General features: G+C 33.5%; 4 protein-coding genes across 4 annotated transcripts; 1 reads left to right on the top strand and 3 right to left on the bottom strand.

Moving 5' to 3' along the window:
- LOC117783975 (MOXD1 homolog 1) lies at positions 1-4,065 on the bottom strand. The gene is made up of 8 exons (XM_034621557.1): positions 3,448-4,065; positions 2,464-2,619; positions 2,115-2,404; positions 1,466-1,761; positions 1,241-1,404; positions 654-1,173; positions 317-483; positions 1-261 (listed from the first exon to the last, which is right to left on the bottom strand). The coding sequence occupies exons 1-8, from the start codon at positions 3,775-3,777 to the stop codon at positions 46-48; spliced, it is 2,139 nt and encodes a 712-aa protein (XP_034477448.1). The 5' UTR covers positions 3,778-4,065; the 3' UTR covers positions 1-45.
- A 547-nt stretch (positions 4,066-4,612) lies between these two features.
- On the bottom strand, positions 4,613-12,776 carry LOC117785005 (fibrinogen alpha chain). The gene is made up of 7 exons (XM_034622874.1): positions 12,396-12,776; positions 9,642-10,661; positions 9,223-9,583; positions 5,712-5,843; positions 5,469-5,656; positions 5,216-5,402; positions 4,613-5,146 (listed from the first exon to the last, which is right to left on the bottom strand). Exons 1-7 carry the CDS (start codon positions 12,710-12,712, stop codon positions 4,946-4,948), a joined length of 2,406 nt encoding a protein of 801 aa, XP_034478765.1. The 5' UTR covers positions 12,713-12,776; the 3' UTR covers positions 4,613-4,945.
- Positions 6,661-8,802, top strand: LOC117785004 (protein O-glucosyltransferase 2-like). Its single transcript, XM_034622873.1, has 3 exons — positions 6,661-6,875; positions 6,947-7,862; positions 7,923-8,802. Exons 1-3 carry the CDS (start codon positions 6,700-6,702, stop codon positions 8,331-8,333), a joined length of 1,503 nt encoding a protein of 500 aa, XP_034478764.1. The 5' UTR covers positions 6,661-6,699; the 3' UTR covers positions 8,334-8,802.
- A 2,319-nt stretch (positions 12,777-15,095) lies between the features above and the next one.
- LOC117783364 lies at positions 15,096-26,364 on the bottom strand. Its single transcript, XM_034620742.1, has 11 exons — positions 26,237-26,364; positions 24,951-25,134; positions 24,651-24,885; positions 24,388-24,564; positions 24,167-24,312; positions 23,942-24,100; positions 23,516-23,856; positions 23,032-23,390; positions 21,949-22,095; positions 20,232-20,525; positions 15,096-17,034 (listed from the first exon to the last, which is right to left on the bottom strand). Exons 2-11 carry the CDS (start codon positions 25,114-25,116, stop codon positions 15,198-15,200), a joined length of 3,861 nt encoding a protein of 1,286 aa, XP_034476633.1. The 5' UTR covers positions 25,117-25,134; positions 26,237-26,364; the 3' UTR covers positions 15,096-15,197.
- Positions 26,365-27,954: the final 1,590 nt, after the last annotated feature.

Below are 27,954 nucleotides of genomic sequence, written 5' to 3'. Positions count from 1 at the left end.
CTTTGGATTAAAAACTAAAATTAATCTGTGCTGTTTCAGACTTCACTAATGTTTAAAACTTAAATATATAGGCAATAACCAAAATATTTGGAATTGTTTCTGAAGACAAACTCCAGCTAGAAGCAAGCAAAATGACAAAGGAGCTACAATTTTTTGTCCGGCTGAGCTCAATTGCATGGTATCGATGAAAAGATTGTATGGACATCTACTGGGCGGTTTCACAAATGTCGTAAAGTTCGGATAACGAATAATTTCCGAGGGCTGTAATTGAAGAACTCATTAGTATTTACAGGATTACAAAATGGGATTGACTTACAATCGACATTGACTCGTTGGACACACGGCAAAAAGTCATATGTTTGCCAGTTATCATAGCATGCTCCACGCGTTTCGTAAATAACGGCTCTGACCATGGCAGCTGATTTATATGCGAAAGAAATGTGCGATCGTGGAACTCGACAGGATCAGAAATGAGCAGCTTGTCTGTAGTGAAAAATAAGGTCATTATTACAAAATACCATCTACAGTTTTATAAAGGTGGGCCGATAACTCATTGGCATTGGTAGAAAAACGCAACCTCCTTAAATGGAACTAATTAAGTTGCATTTTCCTACTTGGGTGGATTACTTATTGACTCAAAAAAAATTACGTACTTAATAGTGAATCTTCGATGGCAATATCTTCAGCTGTCATATTTGCTTGGTTATTCTTTGTTTTCCCATAAATTGTGTTGGGCAGGTAATCCAGCAGATTGCCATTGTACAGAAATATGTTTTCCACATCTGTCATATTTAAGGAATAGAACTGGTACACGCCAAATAGCTCAAAAAATTCTCGCACTGGTGTCATGCTGTAGCAACCAGCCAGTTCGATTTTTGGATAATATGTAATAAATGATAAGCACATTTCCTGCTTTGTGGAGTAACCACCAAAGGTTGCCCTTTTGCGATGCACTGTTTCATAAGCACAATCTGTGATAATGTAATCTCCTGGCAAGACGACCGTCTCGTTCGCTAGCTGATGAAATTGCTGATATCTATAATCATAGTTATCATCCTCAATGATGCGCTCCAGTTCCTTTCCTCCTCGCACATGGCGCAGACTCATTTTGCGACCAGCGCGATGCGAATGGAGCGTTCCAGATATGATTTTAATGCCATCGTCGGGAAACAACTGAAAGTATACCAATATGAGATACTTATGGTATGTGTATGATATATTTTCAGAATTTAAGTCATACCACATTTGAGCACGACGGTCCACATATGCCAACATTGCGGTACAACTTTTGTCCAGGTGGAATAATTTGGGTATCCGAAATAGATACACCGCTGATAATGATTCCTCCATCGTTAGGGCGTAATTGTGGTGTATAGTGAATTCGAAAACCAGAATGATCCACGGCTATAAACAACAATATACATAAGGGAAAACATTTTAATGTGAGCTGCATTTTATAACTTACCGTGTAAAGCATTTGGATTATCGTAGTGTATTTCGAGCATATAATACTTGACTCCCGACTGTCCACCCATTGGTATGCCAACATGTGCAGGCAGGAATTGTCCGGATGAACCAATGGACCACACCGCAACTGGTGTCGAACAGGAATCCCAGTCACGCGGAGTTAATAAGTTGCTATTGCAAACGGTGCCACTGCTTCTAACCCAAACGTCCCATGAAGCGGAGTTCGAACTGGGATAAGATTTCGTAGCGCATTCAAAGAGTGTCATGTGGTGCACCATATTTTCATGAGATTTTCTAAATAAATAATATGTATTTATAGTTATTTTTAAGATTATATTCAAATTAGATAAAATATTTAGTAAATTGCTATGTAAATAAATAAATTATATATTATATAGTCATATACATTTCTTTTAGTTGGTTTTGTTTTCTGTGGCACCCCTGAATAAAAAAATATAAATCTACATATAAATAAAAAATTTAAGAAATAAGACTTTTAAAATAATTAAGATACAATCAAACCAAAAGTTTACTAACTAAATAAATAGATATCAATATTTATATGATTCTTTATAAATCATTAAAATATAATATATAATATAATACTAACTATATAAAATTAGTTATATTAATATTAATATACTTACGAAACACGGGTTAACAGAGGCTCGTAGCCGACAATATGATGCTTTTCAGTCAATTTGGGAATGCTCATGATCTTACACCAGTAGAGAGTATCCATTGTGGACTCAATAGTGACATTATTGACAGTAATATCCCATTGATGAGTTTCCTGTTTGTTTGTGACGCTCTGTTTGCGAAACACGGGATTCAGCAAATGTAAAGATTTGGCACCGCGGTTCTGTCCATGTCCTTCTAAATTGCCATGTATGGGATCGATATTTCCAAAGGACCACAGCACTTTAATCGTATCATCCTGTCAAATAACCAAGCTAAGTAAATTTATTTCAATTAAATATTATCAAATTAACATACGCTAAATGGCATGTCGTAAGGATCGCAGGTTTCAATTAAACGCTTGAACTCGACATATGTATGGGTCTCATTCTGATGACCGTTAATAACGTGGTAATTTTGAGTGTCATCTTGCAGTGGAGCCGCATGCGGATGATGAATAGAACCGTGGCAATCCTAAATGTATAATTATATTGTTAGTATTTGTTTAGAATATATTAATTTGTTGTTATCATTGTCAAATATTATAGTTGAGCCCACGACTATGAGATACCAGTTACTCAGTTTAAATATATATTAATTGTATCGACATATAAATATTATTTATAAAAATATACACTTAAAACATCCATAATGTCCTGTATATTTATCCGATCTTTGAATTATTTGGATTGATTGTACATTATAATAGGGAATTTTCCCCCTCAAAAATGTTCGTGTGGTGGAGATTTTATCGGTTTACGAAGTAATAATAATATTTTTGAGGCACTTTAAAATCGGAATAATACGATTTTGGAGTGCGAACTATTTGTTCTTATAGTCTATGATCTAAAAGGTGTTTATTTACTTGCATATGGACATTGATTTTTATATATCTTACGTCAAAATATCTCTGATTTGATAACTAATCAAACCCCTTAACTAGACATTGAAAAAGCGGCCCTTATTCAGTTAATTGTTTTCTTATGGTTCTATGAAATTAACTTGTTCTTATTATTCTTATACAAAAATTGAGATATACTGAATTGAAATACTTTTCTAAATGCACAACAAATATGTGCATATTTTATTTAGTCGCAACAAATTCCTAACCAACTTTATGCGCCTTTTGTTTTAATTACTTGACATACATAATACAATTGATGGGGCCTGCCACACATCCTTTTCCCAGTTATATATGTACATGCTATATACCCTTACATCAGACGAGTGACGGGTATAACAGTTTGGTCAACGATAGTTTTTCAAAGATTTTGGTTTTATTAGTAATGACAATATTCTCACCAATGCATTTGCTTTTCCTGTGTGATCGTCGACCCATAACAATACCATGTCAGCACTGGACATGCGTCCGTCCCTTCGCGAGAATCCAAGGCCAATGAAACCACGCGTGTTAACAGTCACTCTAAAGTAAATATCCTTTTCATGAAGCCACCATTGCAGCAAGTATAAACCATTGCCGTCCATCATTTCCAATCGCTTCCAGTTCTGATGTCGCACCGAATTTTTCGAAGCGTCATTACTTTTTTGATCATTATGATGATCCGCACAGTTAGCGTCATGCCGCAAATAAACGACAATAATGCAGAGCCTTACAAATAATTGCAGCAACATTTACACGATTATCTTTAATTATTTTATTTATATTATTTGTTGCTAGCTTTTTAAATTTTAAGAGCCGCGCGCTTTTCGTACTGTTGCACGTCTTTTCCGTTTTAATATGGCTTTACTGCTTCGTTTATGCATATGCTTGCTAGGGAAGGTCATTTCACAAGCCGGCAGATGTTCACAAGGAACTAACACACCACCGTTTCCACACAGGTATACACAATATTTCATAAATAGATACATACATACATACATGAATATGTATGTACATTTTTGCATTCCCGCATATACCATTGATCGAACAGATCACATCGTATCGATAATTCATTATTGCCAAAGCGTGACTTACAATATCGATTATTGATTTAACTAAATATAATCCATAATCATATAATTTCCAAACAATAATTTTTATCAATATTATAATATAGTCAGGTAACCACTAAAATAAAATTAGTGTTTTTCGTTGGCTATTAAAATGTGATAATTACAAATAATTGGTCGAGATGATATCGATTACTGATATTATGAATGATACAAGTGCGGGTAATTTAAAATTATTTAAAATTTCAACATAATGTTAGCTTTTCAAATGCAACATTTAAATTTTATTTACATCTTTTTGACATTGCAATATTCTTCTGCTGTGGATAAAACTCTTTTCCGGCAAAAATGTAGCTATTGACGGTCCTGCCAACTTATGATAAACTAAATAGCTATCGCAAACGAGCTGCATAGTCAGAATGGTTATCGCGATCACTATTATCGATCAGGTTAAGAGAAAAAGGCGCGCTTTTAAATTTGTGTAACTACTTACGATTGTGAGTATTTAATTTTTATATTGTTGGGATGATTTAATTTGTATACATAAAATACAAACAGAACAACAGTGAATTTATTTACAGTAAACATGGGATGATTGCGGCGTTTTAAGATTAATACTTATAACGTTATTACACAATTTTAAGAGATTTAACTAGCTTTTATGTCGACTCAATACAACATGAAAAAATAAGTTATTATTTTTAAATGGTAAACAATTAAAATAACAGAATGCTTTTATATAAAATTTGCTATTATGCATGATTCGCTATAATATGGGCGGATATTAATAACCTACCAGAAATTCTTCTCTCAGTAATTAAAAGTTTAGGTTAAAATTATTCAAGAAATTCTAATTTGCAGTCACTGGGCCTAAGGTCATAGTTTGTGGCTGAGGCATCCGAGGACGTATCATCATGGTTGCCTTTTTTAAAGTATAGTCCCAGCCCCGCCAGCGAAACCATACAATTCCTTGGCGAGCAGTTAAATCCTGAGGATCATGGAGATAGAGTCCATTAAGACCACGACCACAGGACTTCCACCACCAGCCGCCCTTAAATCAGAAAAATACATGTTCATTATAGAAGTAATTATATGTGAAATTAACTTTTAGTTTTATTACCTTGAGCATACTTGCACAGTTGAGAGAGCTTCGATCATTATCTTTGTTATAGGTTGAAAATGGACTATTGTTTGAGCCGTACCATGGATCATTCAATGAATCTCCAGCATTTCCCTCATATCCATCGATCTCTAGTTTGTAATAATCCGCTTCCGAATGAATTTTAAAATGTGAATACTGAGCATATCTATAGATATTAAAAAATTGTTATAAAATACAAGTTTTTATCAGGGTTCAATAACAAATTGTATACCGTTTATTTCCTTCGAAATCTTCTAATTCCACCCGCAGGGCATATTCTTCGTTATTTGTCAGCATATATATGTTTTCGTTGCCCAACCAAAACTCCTTTGCTGGTTCGCCAAATCCGTTTTTATAGTCCGCCCAATCACGATTGAAATTTTCTCGGGGTTCGCCAAAATCATCACGCCGTTGAATGACCTACGGTTTCAAAAATTTAAAACAGTTGTTTTTGGAAATGAGTATGGTACCTTACCGTCCAACCTCCATCTGAAATACTCTGTTCACAAAACACTTTCAAGAACCAATAGGTTGTTCCACGAATTTGCAGGTAAAATACTCCAGATTGTTTCATCCCAGCATTTAAGATATCTACACAGGAGAAACCCTGAAAGGCAATGTAATAATTTAATTGGTTACTGGTTGTGTCGTTAAATTTGGAAATAGTCATGTCGCAACAATAAACGTGTTGGCAAGCTTGGCTTCCGGAAATTGTTCCATTTCCATATATTGATCAAATTCCAATTTAAATCTAGATTTCGAAGTTTGGAATTTTTTTTGCCGAATATATTATATTTAAAAATATATTACATCAAATTGAACACCTTTTTCCCATGAGGGGTGACGAGTTCGCCCTACCTAATTTCGAATTAAAATTTTTCATTAACTAAAGAATTTTTATTCCGCGTCCGTTGAATTTGCTTTGATCTAAAACTGTCATACTTGTTTTCTAAAAGGAAACATCATAGGTGACGTATTTTTGTTTCGCAAGACAGACAAAAGGTGGCGCGTATTTTTAGTTTTTTCTTGCGACATGACATTAAAACAAGTTGGCAGCACGGAAGCTACATTTGGAAATCAGTTGTGCCACCTCAACACTGACGGCCAAACTGCCAGCACTGATAAAAATTGCTAATTTAAAAATGCAAAAAACTCAATAAAATAAATAATAAATTTGGGGAAAATTTAAAATTCAAAACTAGACAAAATGAAGGTAAACATTTTAATAAAAAAAATTTATTAAAAAAATCGAGAAAATTCTAACAAAAATTCATCAAAAATGTTATAAATTCCATCTGAAAAATAACAAAAATTTGAAAAAAGGTACAAAAATTCCGAATACCTTTTTCTGAAATTTACCTATTTCTTTGGGTAAAAATCGAACCAGATCGTAAATTTTTACCGTGTGGCAACCTTCGGTTTGGAAACAGTGGTGTAAACAAAAAAAAAAAAAAGAATCTCAAATGTTGAACATAATTATTTATATTGCAGTCATATTTAATTTGCGATTCTCGGTTTGCAAAGATCAAATTGTAGATGTCAAAAAAACTCTCGTTTGGGGACCTGGACTTAAGCCAGACCACATTGTATTGCCGGCTCGATACTTTTTCATTCATGCCGTGGACGAGAGTGGAAAAAAGTAAACATTCAATGAATAAATAATAAGCAAGTTGTTTGTTATGACCGCCTTTTTTCATTTTACATTTGCAGGTTTGTCTCGCCTACGTATGCCAAGTTCCAAGTACAAATTAAAGGAAACTCGCCGCATGGAAAATGCCGTTCCAATATAAATATTATTGATCGCGGAGATGGATCCAGCATTGTTCGTTACACCATCGGCGATTCGTGCGACAATGTCGAGATTAATGTGCAATTTAACAACTCTCATGTGGCACAATCGCCGTACATCATCCGTAATAAGGTGTACTCGGAAAGATGCTACTGTCCCCAGGAGCTCAATCTTTGGCTTTTAAACAACGATTGTGCGGATTTCTCAAGTGACAAACAGATATCTTGGGACTTGCACTCCTTCAAGCGTGTGAACTTCAGTGCAATTCGAGATAATCTGTTGAAACGTTATAATGCACCCGAGAGCATCTCTTTGTGCCATTATGTGGTGAAGAATCAGGAGGTTTGGCGCAAATGCTATGGCAAATACACGGGCTTTAAGATGTTTATGGATGCAACGTTATCTGCATTAGCTCGTGTTGTCTACTTGCCGGACATGGAGTTTTATTTAAACCTCGGCGACTGGCCACTCTCGAAGAAGGGCGGACAACAGCGAACATCCGGACCCTATCCAATATTCTCTTGGTGCGGAAGCGACGACACTTACGACATTACATTGCCCACATACGATATAACCGAATCCACAATTGAGAACATGGGACGTGTTATGCTGGACATGTTGTCAGTGCAAAAAAGCGAGTACTCTTGGGACAGTAAAGAGGAGAAGGCATTCTTTCGTGGCAGAGATTCACGGCGGGAGCGATTGCAATTGATTGATCTTGCTAGAAAGTATCCGGACTTAATAAACGCCTCAATTACAAATTTCTTCTTCTTTCGAAATGAAGAGGATAAATACGGTCCCAAGGTGCCTCATATTTCATTCATGGAGTTCTTCAGGGTATGTTTGATCTACCGTCTTATGTATTACTTTAATATTTATACATTGTATTATTTCTAGTACAAATATCAACTAAACATTGATGGAGCTGTTGCTGCGTATCGATTGCCCTATTTACTTGCAGGCGGATCATTAGTTTTAAAGCAAGATTCGCATTATTACGAGCATTTCTACAGTAAGCTAGTTCCCTATAAGCATTTTGTGCCCATCAAGCGTGATCTCAGCGATGTTATCGAAAAAATAACTTGGGCTAAAGAAAATGATTCGCGTGTCAAGGAAATCGTATCGGCATCCCGACAATTCGTGGAAGAGAATCTTATGCCACAACATATTTATTGCTATCATATGGTATTATTTAAAGAGTGGAGCACCCGTCTTATAGCGCCAGTAGATGTCCATCCAGATATGGAAAAACTGAACTTTAGTCACACCTGCTCGTGCAAAGAAAAAATCCTTAGAGACGAACTTTAAACTGATGTCATTAATCTCTGTCTATCAATATATCTATGTTGACGTCACAGCTTAGTATTTCTGCAACATATTGAATTTATGCATATACAATTTAGATACCTATACAGATATTAGCCAAATGTAACAAATTTCGATTGCAGTATCATGCTTAATCGACCAATGTTGTATTTTATGTACTTTTCTACAGATAAAAAACTTTTTGATTTTCTATATAAAATAGAGCACATTGCGGTACAAATATTTTTTTGTAAAGAAAATGTTCAAATTCAGATTTGGAAAGGAATTCAAGGAATTGTTTTGTCCTAAGTAATCCCCACTCAAGTCTGTATAGGTATTAATGTAATTTAGTGGATACTAGAAAATCTATGTAGCTTAGCACATTCCAAATCAATATTGTCTATCATTGTCACCATCACCAATTGTATATGTAAATCAATTTCAGCATCAAATATATTACATTATGAACTGAGTTTCCAATTTTTTTTCATATACTCATATAGAAACACCTGTGTTTACTAATGCGATAAAATATATAAATTGGAGGTTGCAAATGTGGCTGAGCACTGTAAGATTGTTTTTGAAACAAGAGTTATGTTCCGACACATAAAATAAAAGGAACGAATTATAACTCTAGTTTATATTTACCACCCATAATTATTATTATATGCATTTTTGACAAATACAAATTTTAACAAGTAATTTTTTTACTTGTTAACTTTTAAAAAAGTGTTATTCTAAGTTCTTACTGCACAGACACTTTTGGGTTTTTAATCAACAGAAAACAGATGAAAGTACTCCGAGCTGGTTCAAATTGGTCTGTATTGAAGTGGATTGAAATTTTGGTATGCAAGGTCTCTAGCATGATTAATCTTATGTCTACAGGACTTACCTTAACATCCTTTAGTGTGAATATATCACTGGTGAAGGTGTTGTTAACCACAGCGGGTTTATTCTTTACACTCGGAAAGATAACTCCGCCCTTACGAAATGATGATTTCGTGGGAGTTGCATTCCATGAGGCTGTTGTTGCTGCCGTTGTGAGGGTTGCATTTATCATAAAACCCAGAATATTATTTAGATTGGAGCTGGAAGAAGTGGCTTGGCTGCTGGTTGACATGGAACTCGTGGGAGTGCTCAATGTCGGATATGCTGTTGTTGACGTGTTGTAGGTTGTTGAAGTTCGTGTTGTCGACGAAGGTGTTGTTGGTGGCTCGATTAAGTCAGTCAAACTTTCATCGATAACCGAGTATCTATAGAAAAAATTTATGAATGTTAATAATGAATAATTGAATAAATTTAAAAACTTACCTGCTGGGATCATACTCGACTAAGCGATCGATTGTTGGATCCCCTAAAAGTTCTGCTGGTCCGGGACGTTGGGAAAGCACTTGGACATCGTCCTCTTGTTTTTTCAAACGCTTTTCAACCATATCCAGATTATTGATTATCAAATTCGTTTTCGTTTTAAGATCCTGATGGATTTCGCCAATTGCGCGTTCTTGGCGCTGAGTTTGTGTAAGAAGTGCATCCGATTTGGGCAGTAAATGATCAACAGATGATTTTGTGCCCACAACAACATCCCATACCTCATCCATTTTCTCCGATACCGAGACCATGGGCCGCATCTGCTTAACGAGGGCATCAATTTTACTGGATTTGATAGCTGGAAACGCAGTTGTCGTCACATTGAAACCACTTGATTGCTCGTGATGATCGACGACAGCATCGTGAATGTCGTTCATCATGCGGAGCATTCGTCCTATATTCTCCGATTCAATGTTTATGTGGAACTGCAGCTTCTTGTCAATATTGTCGGTGGAGTCGCGTAGTTGATTAACTTCCGACGAGACATGGGTCATAACCTCGGCAGTCATTGCCTTTGTGATTTCCACTACATTCATTGTAATTGGCTTTTTCTCACTTGCCTCGGCGTTAAAGTCATCGACTTGCAAAAAGTTATTATCAATTTGGGTCTTCAGCACCTCTAGCTTTGAATCAATATCGCTAACTTTCTGATCCAACTTAACTAGACGGCTATCAAGCTGAAATGATGATGTTGTCGTCGGAGTCTTTGGCACGTGAAACCCATCGACCGAATGAGCTCCCATTTCAGGTAAAATGTAAACGACATTGGAAAGTTTGGAATCCAAACTGCTTAGTTTAGACAGCGCCTCTTCTGTCTTTTCCACGTTATTTGTGACACGATTCTCCAAAGTCTCTATATGTCCCATCAGATCTTCAACTGATCGCCCCAGGTTGTCAATTCTTTTCAATTTTCCTTCAAGCGTTGTTATTATTATTTCAAATATGCTCAGCAATTGTTGTTCTCTAAAAGAGTTTAAAATTAACAAACGATTCAAATAAGTTCAGATTTACAAGAATATAGTGTGTTTGGCTTAATAATAATGATTATATGTCTCAACTTTTTTATTTTTAAATTTTTTTTATATTAAAAAAAAAATTAAATGTTTTCAATATATTTTATCTATTTTTCAATACTATCTTTAAATCAATTGAATAAATGTCGCAGCAGCTTAGTTAAAATTAAATAAATTAGTTATATCCGAGATGCCAACTTTATTTTTTACAATATTTGGCAGCCTTTATAGTATTATTTTCACTATATGTATTCTATATATTCTTTTAAAAAATTTAATAACTGTCGAGGTAGCATAGTTTTTCTCTAATTAAAAATCAATCAATTCCAGGGGCTTAAGAGAAAGATTTGTATTGTTATGCATAATTTGTTAGTTTTTTAAACTTGGCACCATTGATTGATTTGCTGTGCCAGAGTTTAAAAAATTTAATAATTTGCATCACATTCACTTTGGTCCAAGCAGTCGTAAACAGCGCAGTTTGGTTTTATTTGCCCATTTCCCACACTCTCGGGCACAACAGACCGGTTTTCCACCAGTTAGTGTGCTAGCCAATCAACAAGTTAACCATTGCCAACACAAATAGTCAATGCACAAAGGTTTGATACCCTGTGAATGTCCTCGTTAAGTTGAGTATAGGTATTTTTAATCTGAAGGTAGCAGGACTTTTCAATAATTCTTTCATATTTAACATCATGTATCAACAATTTGAAACAATGGGGAAATAAACAGTGTACAGGGTATAATAAAAGTTTTATTAAAATATAAGCACATTTTGCAATCATTCATATCTGTATTTCATTCTGTTAATCAAAATTAGAGAGCAACTCAAAATATATATTTTTATGTATATATGTATTTCAGAACCAATGGCCATGACTTATAAAGTTTTCTGACCCAATGTTATTGACAGTCTGTAACGTAATTTTCGCATTTTATTAAACAGAAAATAATAATAAATTAACTTGCAAAATCTACAAGGGAGTGCAGTTAGTAGAAGGTCATATATCCTAGCCAAAAAATAAAAATGGATAATTTTTAAACTAATTATTTATTCAAAATCTTAATTTCTAATTGTTTCTAAACTGAGAAATATATTTTTTGTCGACTTCTATAAGTGAACTATTGAAAAATATTTCAGATATTAAAATTAGTAATTTTATAGAAATCTTAATAGATCATTTGTTTGGTCTGTTTTAATCTATAGAAGGTCTAAAATTGTTTGACAATTGAGACAACGAATTGCTTGAAATAAGCACACTGAATACTCGACTAAGTTTGTATATTCGTATGAATAAGTAAATGTATCTGCAGATGTAATGAATTGTTGTTGCTTATTTTCTTTTTCATTCATTCATGGTGTGTGTTGATGGAAACTACAGTTAACCAGTGTGCGAAAACCAGTTTGTTGCCGCAATCTTTTGTTTTGACCATTTGATTTCACACAAAAGCTCACAATACATCCGAATCTGTAGACACTGTGGGACACTGTAGCCACTGGAAACCACTGGCAACCACTGTGGCGACTAATGCAGCTTCACTATCAATGCTATAAAAATGGTGTAAAAAGGTAAAATAAAAAATATATATACCTATGTATTTATGTCTATACTATAAAAGATTTGCAAATGTTTGTAAAAATACATGCATACTTATGCAGCATAATCTAAAATTATAAAAACCTTACCTTGTTCGCAGGTTTCCATTGCGCGTTGAGTTTAACGTTTTTGCAGCAAGCTTAAAGCTTGCCGTCGCTCCCCCACCGCCGCCCCCTCCTGCTCCTCCAGCTCCTCCCGCACTGTTTATTTGACTGGCGCTTGTACGCGGCAGCGCTAGGCGAAGATTTGAATTTCCATTGCCCGCAATGGAGCGCAGCGAGTTGGAGTTGGTCGCCGCCGAAACGCCCGAATATACGACGATATTCGCGATCAAGAGAATTGCTGTTGCTGTTGCTATTGCTGTTATAGACAGCCGGCCACTGAACCGCGTCTGGAAGGCTACCATTACTACAGCGGACCGCGTAGCCAAGCCACTTGGATTGGCCGTCTTTTCGTATTTAATTTGTATTAACTTAAGTTATAGATAATTTGCAGTTACGCTGTATTATAGTATTTGTTCACATATGTAACTATGAATGTACACACATACAGTTAGTCAAGAAAGTCTTTTGACACAACATCAACAATTTACCCAATTTCTCTTTCAAATAATATATATTTCTTTATACATTTTATTTAAAAAAATTATAATTTTCATCAAATTTTTCACTTTGTCAAAAAACTTTGCTGACTAACTGCATGTCCACACTCTCTTCTTTCTTCGCCTTTGTCTCAACACAATGTGATTCAACAGTCTATGTACTTTCAAATATTTTATAACAAAAGACAAAGAAATGACATGTGTACGTTCGTTTATATAGTATATGCGTTTAATTCAAATATTTTTAAACAACTTGCAAGAATACGAGATACATTCATCTGTATCTGTACGTATGTTTTATGGCCAAACACAGCAACGGATTGTACTGTTAATTGGATAATGGGCCTAATCAAATTATTTCATACGATTTGCGTTTTAATTTTTATAACTGTATTCTTCGCTTTTGTCTAGAGTTATCAATATTTGATTTCGATTGCATAAGACCAATTTGAACTAATAAATTTAAATAATATTGACATAATTAATTGCACTCGAATTATATTTGCATATTTTATTTTTAGCATACAGTATCTTATATAATTGTTTTGACAAAGACACAAATTCACACAACGACACATAGCCCAAATATTTGGACAAAAATATATTTAAAAAATTTTATTTTATAATAAATGCACATTTGCGTTAATTGCAGGAAATTTATATGTAAAACAAGTGTAGTTTTTTAATAAAGTAAAATTAATTTTTATTTGTATTACATTTATCGTTAGAAGTAAAATAATGATATCCTATTCCTTTTTTTGTGAAATAAAATAAGCGAAATTAATACTGTTTTTTTTTTGTCAAATCAATTAATTGAAATACTGTATTTTAATTTGTACACACGATATTATTACATATTTTGGTTTGACCTTTATTAAGTTAATATCTTGGATCATAAGTTGCATATGTGGTTATATGTGTATGTATGTAGTATGTAATAGTTGTATGTACACAACATGCCTTCACATGCACATTCTCTTATTTGAATTTCTGCAACGTATCGCATCGACAATCGTGTCGAAATGATATTATCTAATTTGTATTACGACTTTTTTATATTTATTGTTATTATCGCTTATTGTAGTATTGCATTGGTGGGCACAACTAATTGGACTTTAAGAATCGTAATGTTTTTGTGGTATTTGATAAATCACAACCGAACATAACCGTAGGTGAAACTTTTCTGTATACGAGACGTGCTTAGATCTCGATTTGCCTGAGCTACAATGCAGCTTGTTGAAAGTTCGGCCCTAATTAACGGAACAGCAAATCGTAGCTTTACAACACGCTGAGAAACTCACCACACTGAGAGCAAAAGTGGAACTCGTTTACTGTGCTTAACGAAAGTGAGAGTGGTTTTGGTTTTTGCAGTAATACAATGTACATGTGCATATGTAAGACCTATGCATGTACTCGTATCTTTGTCTGTATATTTACGGATAGTATGTAAGTAACCTGTAAATATGTACATTTTGTATGCTAGTATATAATGTTACAAGACTAGCAAATATTCTAATATAACTCTTACTGCAAATGTCATACAAACAAAAGTTGTACTCTGTAAAAATTAAATTCATCTTACGGATTAAAAAAAAAAATGTTCATTCATTTAAAAACTAGTTTTTCCTTTTGTAAACAAATCTTGTTTCCATGTAATTTGCAGTAGTATTACATAAATAGAAAAATGGGAAGATTATTTAATCTAAGATATTTTATCATTTTATTTTTAAAAAAGTTACATATTTACACTTGTACGTACATGTTTATGCATAAATAACATACAAAAATCATCATAATTTTAAATTGTAAAAATTATTTTTTGTCATTGCGCTTTATGTAGCATACTTCTGTTAGTTTCGAAATACTTAAGCTCCACTATTTTAAAAATTATCCCATAAAGTATGCAATTAAGAATAAGTGATGTTAATTTAAAAAGAACATCGAATTTTACAACGGATTTCAGAATTTAAAAATCAATATATATATCAACGTCTAGTTCTTAGTTTTATGGAATTTTTTGGGCTAGTCGTGCACGTCGATTAACGTCTCTGGTCGATATACCTTCGTTATACTGTAATAAAATCGCCCAAAAAATACATTTGAGATAAAAAGTATTTTATATTTAAAACTGAAAAAATGTATTTTATTTACCCAATTGTTTTATCCAAAGGAAAAACACGATTTTACATTTACAATATTTGCTGTATTATGTTTATTTTTTATTATCGTATATCATATATTTTAAGTATTTTTTTTTCGATCTGACTTCTTTGATTTATTGTTCAAAAACCTATTTCCTGGACTTTTTCTTTTTTTTTAGAACCTTACTTCTTTTTTTGCTTTTTACATCTTTTCGTTTTTCACTTTTGACTGATTCTGTTGACGAACATTTCTTCAAACTTTTAAGTTTCTTGAGTTTTTTATCTTTTCTCCTTTTATGTTCGGTTTGATCTGAAGATTGTGGTGTCCCATCTCTTTTATTTGAGTTGTCGAATTTTGAAACTTTATTGCTAGATGAATTATTTTCATCAAATTTTCTGAATGGGTTGTCTGGTCGACGTTGGGGGTTGTCTGGTCTTGAAGCAACCGATGAAACTTGACGGGTTTCTCCTGTTTTAGAGCTTCTATATGAGCTACGATCTGATTCATAATTTCGTTTCTCACTTTTAGTGCCAACTGTTGATGATTTGTCCTTCGCTTGCGATTTATATTTGTTGGATTCAGAAAAGTTTGTATCCTTGTGTGTGACAGTTATGATTTCTCGTTCGCTTGACCTGCGATTTCTATGATCATCAAATTTCCTTTCAATCGCCACAACTCGTTCTTTGGAATCCTTTTCCCTTCTTCGGGAACTATAACTTCCAGAATTATACCTGTGTCGGTCGCTACTTGACTTTCTCTCCGAATTTTCTCTTCGATCATTCCTTGACCGATCTGATGAATAGTGTCGTTCGCTTACAACTTTGTTACCTAGCCTTTCTTTGACAGACTTGTTAATGGTTGATTTCGGGGAATGCGAACGATCTTTATGATCAGTTTTCATAGAAATTGAACGATCCTTACTGTTGTGCTTAGAATCTATTACAACTTTAAACTCGACGGGCCTTATGGCGTTTATAGCTTTCGCAAAAATCGCATTTTCCGCTTTTCGGATAACATCAGATGTTATTTCCGAATGGTCTTGCATTTTATTACAGGGAACTTTTCTGCTAGGATCCAATAAATTACTGTTTAAATTATTATCGTCTAACTCCCACTTTGATATTTTGACATCATTCATTTCATTAACTGAGGATATAGTATCTCTAATTAAATCATGATCCGATAGCTCCATACTAAGGATAGAATCATTTCTCTTCAATGTATCAAGCTCAATGCAATCGGATATATTTTGAAGTACATCATTTGAATTAAATTCAGCGCTCTCATTACATGGATTCATAGAAGCATCAAGGCCTAAACATTTTTCCGATGCTGATGCCGACTCAATGCTCTCGGCATACAGCTTTTTAACTTTTTCCTTTTTGTCCTTTTTATCCTTCTTGTTTTTCTTGCGTTCCGACTTGTCCTTCTTCTTCTTTTTTCGATCTTTTAACTGAAGATTCAGTTTAATATTATTTTCCTTTCCCATGTCGTCATTCAACTCCAAACGGTCGTGTGATTTCACAATACTTGGTTTATTGTCCGGATAGATCAAAGCCTCACTCTGAGGCTTTTCCAATGACATGACATGAGAATCATTTTCGATTCTCTCTGGTGTTTTTGGGGACCTTTCGTAGAATTCAGTACATTCAACTTTCGAAATTTTTGCAATCTTGTATTTTGATGGAGGGGTAAGGCTTCTGGAACTATTATCAACAGTTTTGATCTCCTTGGTCTTACTGGAGGTCCTCTGTCTTTTGCGGGAGTGATGGTCGTCGTCTGCATATCTGGTATTATCTTGATCTACAGCTCTATTATTTCTGTCTCTATCAATATCAGCTAAACTCTCAATTGGCAATGATTCAAAGCCAGGAGGAGGTGGCTCTACTGTATCTGGTTTCGATACATACGGTCTAGTCAAAGATTTTTCTCTTAAACGCAGCTTATGTCCTGATTTTGGCGAAGGGGAACGTCTATGTACATATCTGAAAAAAGAGTTTTATAATAAATAACATTTTATTTAAACTTTTTTAAAATAATTTAATTAAAGAATGGTTTTTATCCAGATTCCATATCTCCTTTGAAGAAATAAAATTAATCTTGACCTTAACTGCAAGCCATATATTTTTTTTCACTAAAATAAACTATCGGATACAGATGGAATACCTCTGCCAACAGACTTGGAACTGCAAGGATTTTATTGAATACTAAGTATACCCTGTTTCTGTCTACAAAACCTCGCAATCAACCCCGGTATTTATTTATTTTATTAACCGCAATATGATTACAGTAATCTCACTTAGCTTGGGAAACCAATAGATTATTCGATTAACTTTACTTTTAGAAGCATCTGTAGATTTGGCCACCCTTAAGTGAAAACAAAGCAAAAGTTAAATTAATTATTCAAACATTTGAAAGAAATTAGCGTCACTTCGATTCTAGAAAATCAATAAGATGAACAAAAAAAATGTTTCATACAAACGTTTTCCGTTTAAGCGATGCGATTCGATGTGAATGGTTTAAGAAGACGAAATACATCGTAACTCAGTCCCGTCATGAATATTTGGGAACAAAAAAGGTCACAGAGCTAAATGGACTGAATAAACTAAATAACAAAATTTTGTTATTGAACAATTTAAGGATTTTCTTCTCGATCAGGTGTTTCCATTTTCAGTCGATGTAACATTGATGAATATGTAAAGCAGTCATAAACGAAATCCTCTTATTCCATTCCAGCATAAGTTCCTTGTACATCGCTTTAGAGCAAAGTTCATCCCTAGAATCCAACATACGCCTTCGATTATTCTGTAGAAAAGTCATTATTGTTCATTATCGTAAGCAGAATCTACATATATTCCGAGTCTCGCGCTAACTAGGATTCCTTTTTTTAATGGGAAGATATCATATTAAAATAGTTTTAAGCAATTGGAAAATAAGTTTTCACTAGTATTCTGACAAACGAAAATCAATCTAGACCAAAAACTGTAAAAAAATGTACAAAATAATTTGTTTGTTACAATTATCACCTAAACAAAAATATATTTCAAATCGTATACAAAAATCATTCAGTAACTCTTAAGATGTTGATGCGTAGAACAAATTTATATTCCACAGAATATATATTTAACAGTGTTTTCCCTTTAAATATCACTTTCATTTTTAGACCCCGTACTTAAAAAAAGTACAGGGGTCTATTGGGTTTGTTTTAACGAATATGTGCGCAACAGGCAGGAGGCGTGGCAGACCCTAAAAAGTATATATATTCTTGATCAGCATCAATAGCCGAGTCGATATAGCAATGTCCGTCTGTCCGTCCGTCTGTATGAGCGCCTAGATCTCAAAAACTATAAAAGATAGAGACACCAAACTTGGTATGTAGGTTCCTCTATATTGCAAGCAGATCAAGTTTGTTTCAAAATTCGGCCACGCCCCCTTTATCGCCCACAAAACGAAAAAAAATTTCATATCCAAATTATGAGAACAATTTAAAAGCTAGTGACACCAAATTTGGTATGTAGATTCCTCTATCTTGCAGGCAGGTCAAGTTTGTTTCTTTTTTGAATCGGACCACTATATCATACAGCGCCCATAGGAACAATCGGTCAAAAATCAAGTTTTAGTATAAAAAACTTTTTTGTTTTATGAGATATCTAAAGCAAACTAATACAATAAGCATATGACTTGGTTTAATATATCCTGTCCAAAGTTGGTTCAAATCGGACCACTATATCATATAGCTGTCATAGGACCGATCGAGTGAAAATCAAGTCTTAGTTTGCACAACTTTTTTGTTTTTTTTCAAATATCGTTACCAAACTGATTAAATATGCATAGCAATTGGTTTTATATATCCTGTCCAAAGTTGGTTCAAATAGTACCACTATATCATATAGCTGTCATAGGACCGATCGTGGGAAAAAAATCAAGTCTTAGTATGAAAAACTTTTTAGTTTTATAAGATAACGTAACCAAACTTATAGAATATTCATTTAAGTTAGTCTTATACATCCTTACCGAAGTTGGTTCAAATCGGTCAACTACATCATATAGCTGTCATAGGACCGATCGGGTGAAAATTAAGTCTTAGTATGAAAAACTTTTTTGTTTTATGTATCGTAACCAAACTGATTAAATATGCATAACAATTGGTTATATATATCCTGTCCAAAGTTGGTTGAAATCGGAGCACTATATCTTATAGCTGTCATTGGACCGATCGGGCGAAAATCAAGTCTTAGTATGAAAAACTTTTTTGTTTAATGAGATATCGTAACCAAACGGATTGAATATGAATAACAATTGGTTTTATATATCCTGTCCAAAGTTAATTCAAATCGGACCACTATATCATATAGCTGTCATAGGACCGATCGGGCGAAAATTAAGTCTTAGTATGAAAATCTTTTATGTTTTGTGAGACATTGTAACCAATATGATATAATCTGCATTTAAGTTAACTAAATATTTTTTAATTTTTTCCATTATTCGTTTTTGCCATAGTAAGTACGGGGTCTCCGACAGTCAAGTATGCTTGACTGTAGCACCGGCCGACTAGTTAAAATTGTTTATGAATGAATTTTATATAAATATTTAAATTTTAGGCACCTTATTCGTTATGCAATTGCTGTATTCTTAATGCAGAAGTCTTTTTATTATTACTCGTATTTCTACATAAATCAACACATCAGATTTGGTGCCTCTAGCTCCGAAAGACTCTGAGATCGATTGGATTATATAGACGGACAGACGGATAAATTGGTATAAATTATTTATTTTTCGATTGGTAGTTTAGCCAGAATATGTAAACGATGCCAACAAAATTACAATAATTATTACTGAAATAACAAAAATTGCTTATGCATCTTACTTTATACTTGAAATTCAGGTAACGAATTAGATAATTAAAGTTGCTCATTTATTTTTTTTATCAAATAACTAACCATACTAAAATTTATTCATCTTTTAACTGACTTAAGATGAAAACGGAATAGAGGTATTTTCAAAATACTTTTTTTAAATATTGAATCTACTTAGTTAAAGTATTATAGAATTTGGTAAAAAGTGTGGCTTATCACAGAATATTGTCCCAAGTGTTCAGTCTTTCTTGAGGAAGACATTATAAATAATGTAAATATTAAATTAAACCTTTAATATATAAGAATAGCTTAGTATATAGAATAACCTCTTCTTCTTGTCACTTGGTGAATTTGATCCGTTGCTTGAATGGCGTACAACTCGACTTTGTCGTCCTCGTTCATAGCTGTACTCTCGCTTTCGATCCCGAGATCGTGGTCGTTTATCCTTAATATTCATTTCTCTGGACGAACCCCTGTCGTACATTGGGGACTTAAAGCGATGTCTCGGCCTTCCTGGAGATCTAGATCTGTGATGGCCTGGACTTCGACGACGTTCCACTTTTTGTTTCTCTTTCTCCTTCATTATTCTGTTGAAGGCTTCAAGTGGGTCATCTATAAGTCTAAAAGAGATAAATAAATATTATCAAATATATGCAAGTTTAAATTATGGAATTTTCGATTAAAAACAATTAAGAACCCTACAGTTGAGCATACTCAACTTAGAGATAATGCCCTGTAGCCAGATTAAAATTTGTTTAAGATACTAGGTCATTTGAAAAGTTTTGCGAGCGGAAATGATAAAAAAAATTATAAAGGTTAAGCTAAATTAATTCATCCGTGTAATCTCCTCAGAGCTTAATACATTTTTTCCAGCGATTTTCCAATTCGTTTACAGCCCTCTGAAGTGTTCTTCTGGAATACTCTCAAAATATTCATTTACCGAAGTTATCACTTCATCATTTGTTGAGGTGTGGGAACAAATGGAAGTCAGAGGGTGCCAGATCTGGTGAATATGGTGGATGTGCCAACAATTCATAACGCTAGTCACGCAATTTTTCCATTGCTAAAGCACCTTTGTGGGCCGGAGCATTGTCCTGATGATGGAGGATTATCTTCTTACCTAAGCCAGGTCTTTTTTCATTAATCATCGCATCCAAATAGTCCAATTGTTTTACCACTTTGCAAGTAGGCAATCAACAATATTCCCTTCGCCTCCCAGAAAACTGAAGCCATAACCTTTTTCGATGATTTTAACCACCTTGGTTGTTTCGGACCCGAAACACCGGCTTCAGTTCACTCTGAAGTTTGTTGTCGCAGTGCTGGATCATAGTGGTAAACCCAAGTCTCATCCATAGTAACAAATCGACGCACAAAATCGGATTTATTCTTCTGGAAAAGATCCAAATGCTGTTGCTACAATTACATTGGATTGCGTTTTTTATCCGAATTTAGAAAATGTGGAGCCCATCTTGCCTTTCTCAACGCTAATTCGTTCTTCAATATATGAAACACCCGTTCCTCCGAGTTGTGCACAGCCTCTGCTATTTGTATCAGTGTCAATCGTCTGTCTGCTATAACCATATCATGCACAGCATCAATCATTTTTTCTTAGTTGCAGTTTTTGGCCGTCCAGAACGTGGGACATCATTGACACTCGTACGACCTCGTTTGAATTCTAAGGTCCATCTATGAACAGTCGGAAACGAAGGAGCAGAGTCCTTTAATACTTTTACCAGCTTGGAATGAATCTCCATGGTTGACATAATACCAAAACATGTGCTCTTTAAACAGCTGATTAAAAAAAGCTTTTTAATAGATCGATTTGAAAACTCCGGCATATTTACCGTAAGAATGGAGCTTTCAAATGACATACAGCATTTGGCTCTAAAAGTGCTAGAAACATGTCATTTTCAAAACTTTTCAAGTGACGTAGTATGTGATATGAAACGTATGTCATATAACTTTTGAGTTTATTTTTTGTTTGAGAATGAATTCGAGCTGATTACTCTCCTTAGACTACAAATGTAATATTAAGTTACTTACCCAGTGCCAACTTTTGCTGCAACTCCTTGATAAATCGAAGCTAAATTCGTTGATTGAAATGTTTGCGAAGGATTTATATTAATATTCCCCGAGGGCATATATGATGGATTCATTTGATGCACAGGTTGGTTTTGATAATGGCCAAAGCTAAAATAAAGAAACAAAAAAATTCAATTATTAGAATCCCAATAAACCAAAAAACCAACATTGATAAGGACTGTCCTAAGTACATGTGGTCATACAAGAAATGCAACAAAAATATAAGAAATAGAAGTACATGCGCTTAAAGGTTTTTTTTCTAATCGTAAATCTATTTTTAATACACAGTAGCCCTTTGTTGTTATATATTTTTAAATGCAATGTTTTATAAGTAAAGAGTTTTAATGTTTAAGAAATATAGCATTTATTAAATGGTAATTATTTCTTAAAGATTGGAGATTTTCTTTTTTGTTTTTAAAAGATTTGTACACAAAGGCAAGCACATTTAAATACATGTATATTAATTTTAATCCATAAAAATGGATTATTAATTTGGAAATTTTTTGTTGTTTTTATCTTATTAATTTAATAATTCAACTAATTAATAACATAACTTCAAAACGATCGACTTAAATAGGTTTTGTTTAACAAATAAGAAAAATATCAGAGTATCCACCACTTCTGCTTGTTTTTCATAGTTTATGTTTATAAAAAAAATAAAAGAAAAAATGCATCGGCTTTAGACAAACTCGTCAGTGATCGGATGGCGATAAGACCTCTGCATAGACTCGGCCTAGCAGCGGCACTTAAGCGGGGAAATACCTATCCTGTCTGATAATGATATTAAAATAAAAAAGGAAGATTCCAAACAAACACATACAGAACTTAAAGGAGAGTTTGTAGAAAATGCCAAAGTCATTTGAGCAAAATACACAGCTCATTGAAATAATGTTAGTATCTTGTTTCACTATTATGTAAATAAAGAATTTAATAAAAAAAAAGTTTTAAAGGGATGACTGCATTATTATAGGTTTTACAAGTCCACATGTGCTCGCCACTGTACGGTAAAATTCAACTTAATCTGATTCGATTTATTGTACTCACCTCATTGGTGGCCTATGTGGCATATTATTATAGCCATTATTATATGGGGCCATGTGAATCATTGTTGGACATCTGGGCATTTGAATATAAGCAGGTTTATACACGCCAATACGATGAGCTTGATCAGAATTCATCAAGGGTTTTTCTCTTTGTTCGTTCATATTGTGATTTGGATACGGTTTGTGGTGTCCGGTAATTGGCGTAGGTAAAAGACTTCGCTCATTCGGATGTTTGACAATCTCATTTTTAGCATAGCTGCTATGTGGTTTTATATCAATATCCGATTTGTATTCATAATTATGCTCACGACGTTGTACGACGTTATTTCCATGCGACTTTTGCGAATATATCGGTGTAGCCTAAAACAATAAAGAAACACAGATAATATAAACTAAATTTAACAATTTCAAATCGATTAAGGGATAGTTGTACTCAAGCTCGAAGCATTTTTATTTTATTATTTGATGCATAGACTATAGCTTACCTCATCTTTCTTGCTGTCGGCGATGCTTGTGGTTGTCTCGATCAATTTCTGTGGCATTTTGATTGTTATATTATCCTCGTAGTCTGAATCAAATTTATCTTTTTCTTTTTTGGTTGTTTCAGTTCTACCTATGTTGGAGCTTTCAATCGTTTCTGTTTCTTCTTCTTCTTCATCTTCTCTTTCTCCTTCTCTTTCTCTTTCTCCTCCTCTTTCTCCTTCTTCTTCTTTTACCTCCTCTCCTTTTTTATTAACCTCTTCCGTTTCTTCAGTTGGTTTAGTGTCATCCGGAAGCTGAGCTGGAACGGGATCCTCCTTCTCAACTGTCGTAGTCAATTTACTAACTAAAAACACAAAAGACACATTATATAATATAAAAACATAAAATGTAAATATAAATTCGATTATTTAATGAAAGAAATTTCTTACCAGGCTTATATGCTGCCAGCTTATAGCCAGATTCGTTTTTGAAAACATTAACTGAATTTCTTAAAAACCGATTCGGAATCAAAGATCCTGGCGAACAGTTTTTCTCTTTACAATCTGGGCACTCGCTATCTTCCGATTCCAGCAAAGAAGTTCGAACGCCTAAATCAAACAAAATAAGGATAATAGTGATAATTTTTGATAATGTAAACATTAGTTTAAACTTACAGTCATCGCAAAAAGAACTGCCACAACACGGTATCATAACGGCGTCAACGAAAATATTTCTGCAAATACCACATATTAAGTCCTCTGGAATTTCTTGATCCTTTTCGGTAGACAATAAATATTTTGATGTTTCCGGTTCAACTTGACTGAAAATAGAATACAAATTTAATATACACCCAAGGAAAGATTAAGGAACAATCAAGATAAAAGTTATTACTCACCCTTCCGGCTTGCCTCTGAATGATCGTGGAATACCTGTATTTCTCTTTACTTCAAATTGTTCTTTTCCACCTGCAAAGGAACAGTTTTTAATCCAGTGGCCACCGCGCTTGCACTTGTTACAGCGATAGGAAGCAGGCACTTCGCCTACTTGAGACTGTCCCTTAATACGATGATACCTGCATAATTTAAAAATTTGTATATGTACCAAAATCGTAAAATATAAAAAAAATCAAATAGAGAGCAAGTATATAATCATTCTTACGTTTTGGGATCATAATCAGCTGTACTTTGCATCATCATGGCTTGTATTTTATCCTCTTCACTGCCTTGCATTTTAAATAGATCCATATTTAAATTATCAGGTTTACTTGTGGGCGCCGTAGAAACAGCATTTTCCGCGGACGGATCCCATCCCTTTTTTACTGGATGGGCTATCGGAATCCGAGAAATAATTAGCGTGGTGTTTTTTGGTATCAAAAAGTTGTCATCTTTATATTCTATAGAAAAGATATTAAGAGATATTAAGATACCAAAAATATAAGAGGATAAAAACTGGTCTTACCTTCTTTGTTTTGAGCATTTGTTATTTGAAGATCGAAATCAATAATTTTCCCCAGTCGTTTCTGCTGCACAATTTCCCTTTTCAAGTCCGCAACGGATATATGGAGACCGTCAAAGGTAATTGTGTCGAAATGAAGGGTACTCTTAAACTTGTAGTGTACCGACATTTTAGCTTTCGAATATTTCTGAAAAAAAAAGCAAATGAAAGCTTAGTAATGATGACATTAAAAAACGAAGTAGAATTTTAGAGTCCGCACATTCGTATGTAAATATAAAATGTGTTAAGTGTATAACAAAGTTAATTTCAATAAATTAACTAGTTACAAATATATTAAATTCTAAAGATATCTTCTAACTAAAATCTATTAGAAAACAAATAAGATCACTGCCATCAAAACTGTTCGACTGAGCGAGAGAGAGAGAGCACACTAAAACGTTACAACTATGACCGCTAGATGGCGACAGCTCAGTTTTTTCCCGTGCTCTAGGAAATATAAAATTGGTAAATAATATTTACAAATTTTTATAAAATTTATAATTCGATCATAACGCAATTTTCAGGTTAGATAGAGCATGTCACCGACGATTCGTAAGGGAAAGTAAAGAAATTAAAAATTGTATAGAAAGCAATAAAACGCCGCCTGTATGCCAGGGATGGACAGTACAGAAACCTCTCTCAAGGATTGGCGGCCGGTCACAGTTAGCGTTTGCCGTGCTAATTAGGCAGCGACCAAATGTCAAAAGTATGTTGCAGTTATATGGATATCCTTTATTTGCTAATAAACATGCAAAAGAATTGAAATGCAATATTTTGGTGAACGTTTTTATTTATTTTAAAGCTTTATTTGTAATTTTCACAAAGCTATACGTAGTGTATTCATCTGACTGCGTGGAAGGATTATTTGTAATATTAACAAGCAAGTCATTTGCAAAATGCCATAAACAACTGCAAACGGCACAACATATTTAACATGTGTGTATGTATGTATGTGTACGTTTGCCTGCATGTATGTATGTACGTATGCAAGTGCGTAAACACGAATATATTAAATGTATTTTTGTACAACTGTTATTGGTATACTATTTAAAACAATTGCACTTATTTTATTTAAAACGTGCATATATACTAATTTTCAATATTTGCCTGCTGTATTTAATTCACAGAAACTCATACACGTATTGTACACACACACACATACGCATGTACAAAAATGAATGCATGTTTGCATGGCAAAACGATTCCATTAAACAAATGGAAAGCACGTTTTATTCAATTAGAATACTTACAGCTCTTTACTCGCGAGATATTTGCATATCAAAACAGGCGGTTTTATGTTTTTTCAACAAAATGATAAGATTGAATTATATTATCATTTTTAGATTTGTCACAATCTGAACTGGTTACATTAAACGGAACTAGTTTTCGATAACTTTATTAGAATATTTTTTCATCGGACGCATTTTGTATTCACTTTTCGATAGCCACGTAAACGATATATCGATAATTTATACAAGTTTTTTTAATTTAATTAATTTAATATTATACATTACAACTAGCTACGAACAAATAAGTGCAAAGAATTTTAAATTCACTAAAACTGGATACATTTTAATTTAATATGTCTTAAAATATTTTTAACAGAATTATTTGAATAAATAAAAAATGAGAAAATTAGTTGTATACAATACAGTTAATATCGACTATATGACAATTTGCTTGTATTTACATATTATGTAAACTTCGTTTACAGTTGCAGTAGAATATAGAATAGAAGTATTAATTTTATAAAGATGCAAAATAATCAAATAATCGACGCCGGACGCTGTTATCGTTCACTTGAAACGAGCGATCCGTAAAATAAGCACTTAATATATCCGTTATTTATAGAGTATGTTGTATTCGTTGCAATGTGTGTAACAGGGAGACCCTTCTCTTGGTCAGCATCGTAAGCCGTGTTATTCGTCTGTATCAATACCTTGATCTGATCCTATAAAAGGCGGAGTAACCAAAATTAGCATGCAGAATATACTAGCAACCATATTGCTTTAAGGCCGTTAACGTCTTAAAACTAGCAGTAGTTTGTTACAGTTGGAGTTCAAAATTCATACGTAGAAATAATATAATGTTATGATAAATTTCTTCCGAAAGTTAATTTTTAATGAATTATTGTTCTAAGTCACCAAACGCATATCCTGGTAAAATATTTTAACGGAAATTGCTATAATTAAGTTGGATTACTGTAAATTTTTTCGTACGCGAAAGTTTCTTTTCGATACAATTCAATTTCTAATGTAAAAAAAAAAATGTTAATGCCCACTTTGAGTGTAACGTATATCGACTTATTCTTTCTAAATTATTGTATAGTTCATACAACTTAATTTCTAATGGGAAAAAACAAATTTTTATGCCCACTGTGAGTGTAACGTATATCGACTTATTCTTTCTAACATCTTTATTAAAATAGCAGCCAATTATATATATATTTTTGTTTTTGCAGCGGGCAAAAAATGCTATAAATTAAATTACACAGATATTAAAAGTTGGATATATATATGCCAATTTAGCCTGACCAAATAGATTAAGATAATTTTCGCAACAGCCCCTTGTCAATTCATCGAAAATTGCAATAAAAAAGTTAAGGTTACATATATAGACTTTGACCTTAAGCCGAAGCCTCTATGTTCCTTAGAATCTTCGTTTTAAAAATAGCATTCGTCCAAAATATTATGTGAAATACCTAAGTCTTAAGCATTCTGGCAATAACAAAGATAACTTGGCCGAAACAACCGAAAATAGTTAAATTCGGCTCAATATTTTTATTACAAAAAAATTAATTAAATTAAATACTTTAAATAAATTCTTACTTTTGTTTTTGTATTTGTATTTTTTAACGTTGATTCCATTTGCTTTACAAGTTACATTTTATTTAATATCGTATGTACTAAATCTTGCAACAAAATTTTCAAAACTATGGATGTGCAGAAAAGAATCGTATGAGTAGAAA

The sequence above is a fragment of the Drosophila innubila genome (genome assembly GCF_004354385.1).
Source record: "Drosophila innubila isolate TH190305 chromosome 2R unlocalized genomic scaffold, UK_Dinn_1.0 1_C_2R, whole genome shotgun sequence".
Taxonomy (NCBI): Eukaryota; Metazoa; Arthropoda; class Insecta; order Diptera; family Drosophilidae; genus Drosophila; species Drosophila innubila.
This window is presented reverse-complemented; position numbering and strand designations above follow the sequence as displayed.

Bases quoted from the DNA above. Each gene is read 5' to 3' on its own strand.
- LOC117783975 (XM_034621557.1), bottom strand. From the start codon at position 3,777: ATGTTGCTGCAATTATTTGTAAGGCTCTGCATTATTGTCGTTTATTTG. The intron at 2,405-2,463 runs GTATGTTAATTT...GTTATTTGACAG, and splicing joins CTTACGACATGCCATTTAGC to GATGATACGATTAAAGTGCT. The intron at 262-316 runs GTAAGTCAATCC...CTTCAATTACAG, and splicing joins CCAACGAGTCAATGTCGATT to CCCTCGGAAATTATTCGTTA.
- LOC117785004 (XM_034622873.1), top strand. From the start codon at position 6,700: ATGTTGAACATAATTATTTATATTGCAGTCATATTTAATTTGCGATTC. The intron at 6,876-6,946 runs GTAAACATTCAA...TTACATTTGCAG, and splicing joins GTGGACGAGAGTGGAAAAAA to GTTTGTCTCGCCTACGTATG. The intron at 7,863-7,922 runs GTATGTTTGATC...TATTATTTCTAG, and splicing joins CATTCATGGAGTTCTTCAGG to TACAAATATCAACTAAACAT.
- LOC117785005 (XM_034622874.1), bottom strand. From the start codon at position 12,712: ATGGTAGCCTTCCAGACGCGGTTCAGTGGCCGGCTGTCTATAACAGCA. The intron at 5,657-5,711 runs GTAAGGTACCAT...TTGAAACCGTAG, and splicing joins TTTCAGATGGAGGTTGGACG to GTCATTCAACGGCGTGATGA. The intron at 5,147-5,215 runs GTAATAAAACTA...TTCTGATTTAAG, and splicing joins ACTGTGCAAGTATGCTCAAG to GGCGGCTGGTGGTGGAAGTC.
- LOC117783364 (XM_034620742.1), bottom strand. From the start codon at position 25,116: ATGTCGGTACACTACAAGTTTAAGAGTACCCTTCATTTCGACACAATT. The intron at 23,391-23,515 runs GTAAGCTATAGT...TTATTGTTTTAG, and splicing joins CCGACAGCAAGAAAGATGAG to GCTACACCGATATATTCGCA. The intron at 22,096-23,031 runs GTGAGTACAATA...TCTTTATTTTAG, and splicing joins CCACATAGGCCACCAATGAG to CTTTGGCCATTATCAAAACC.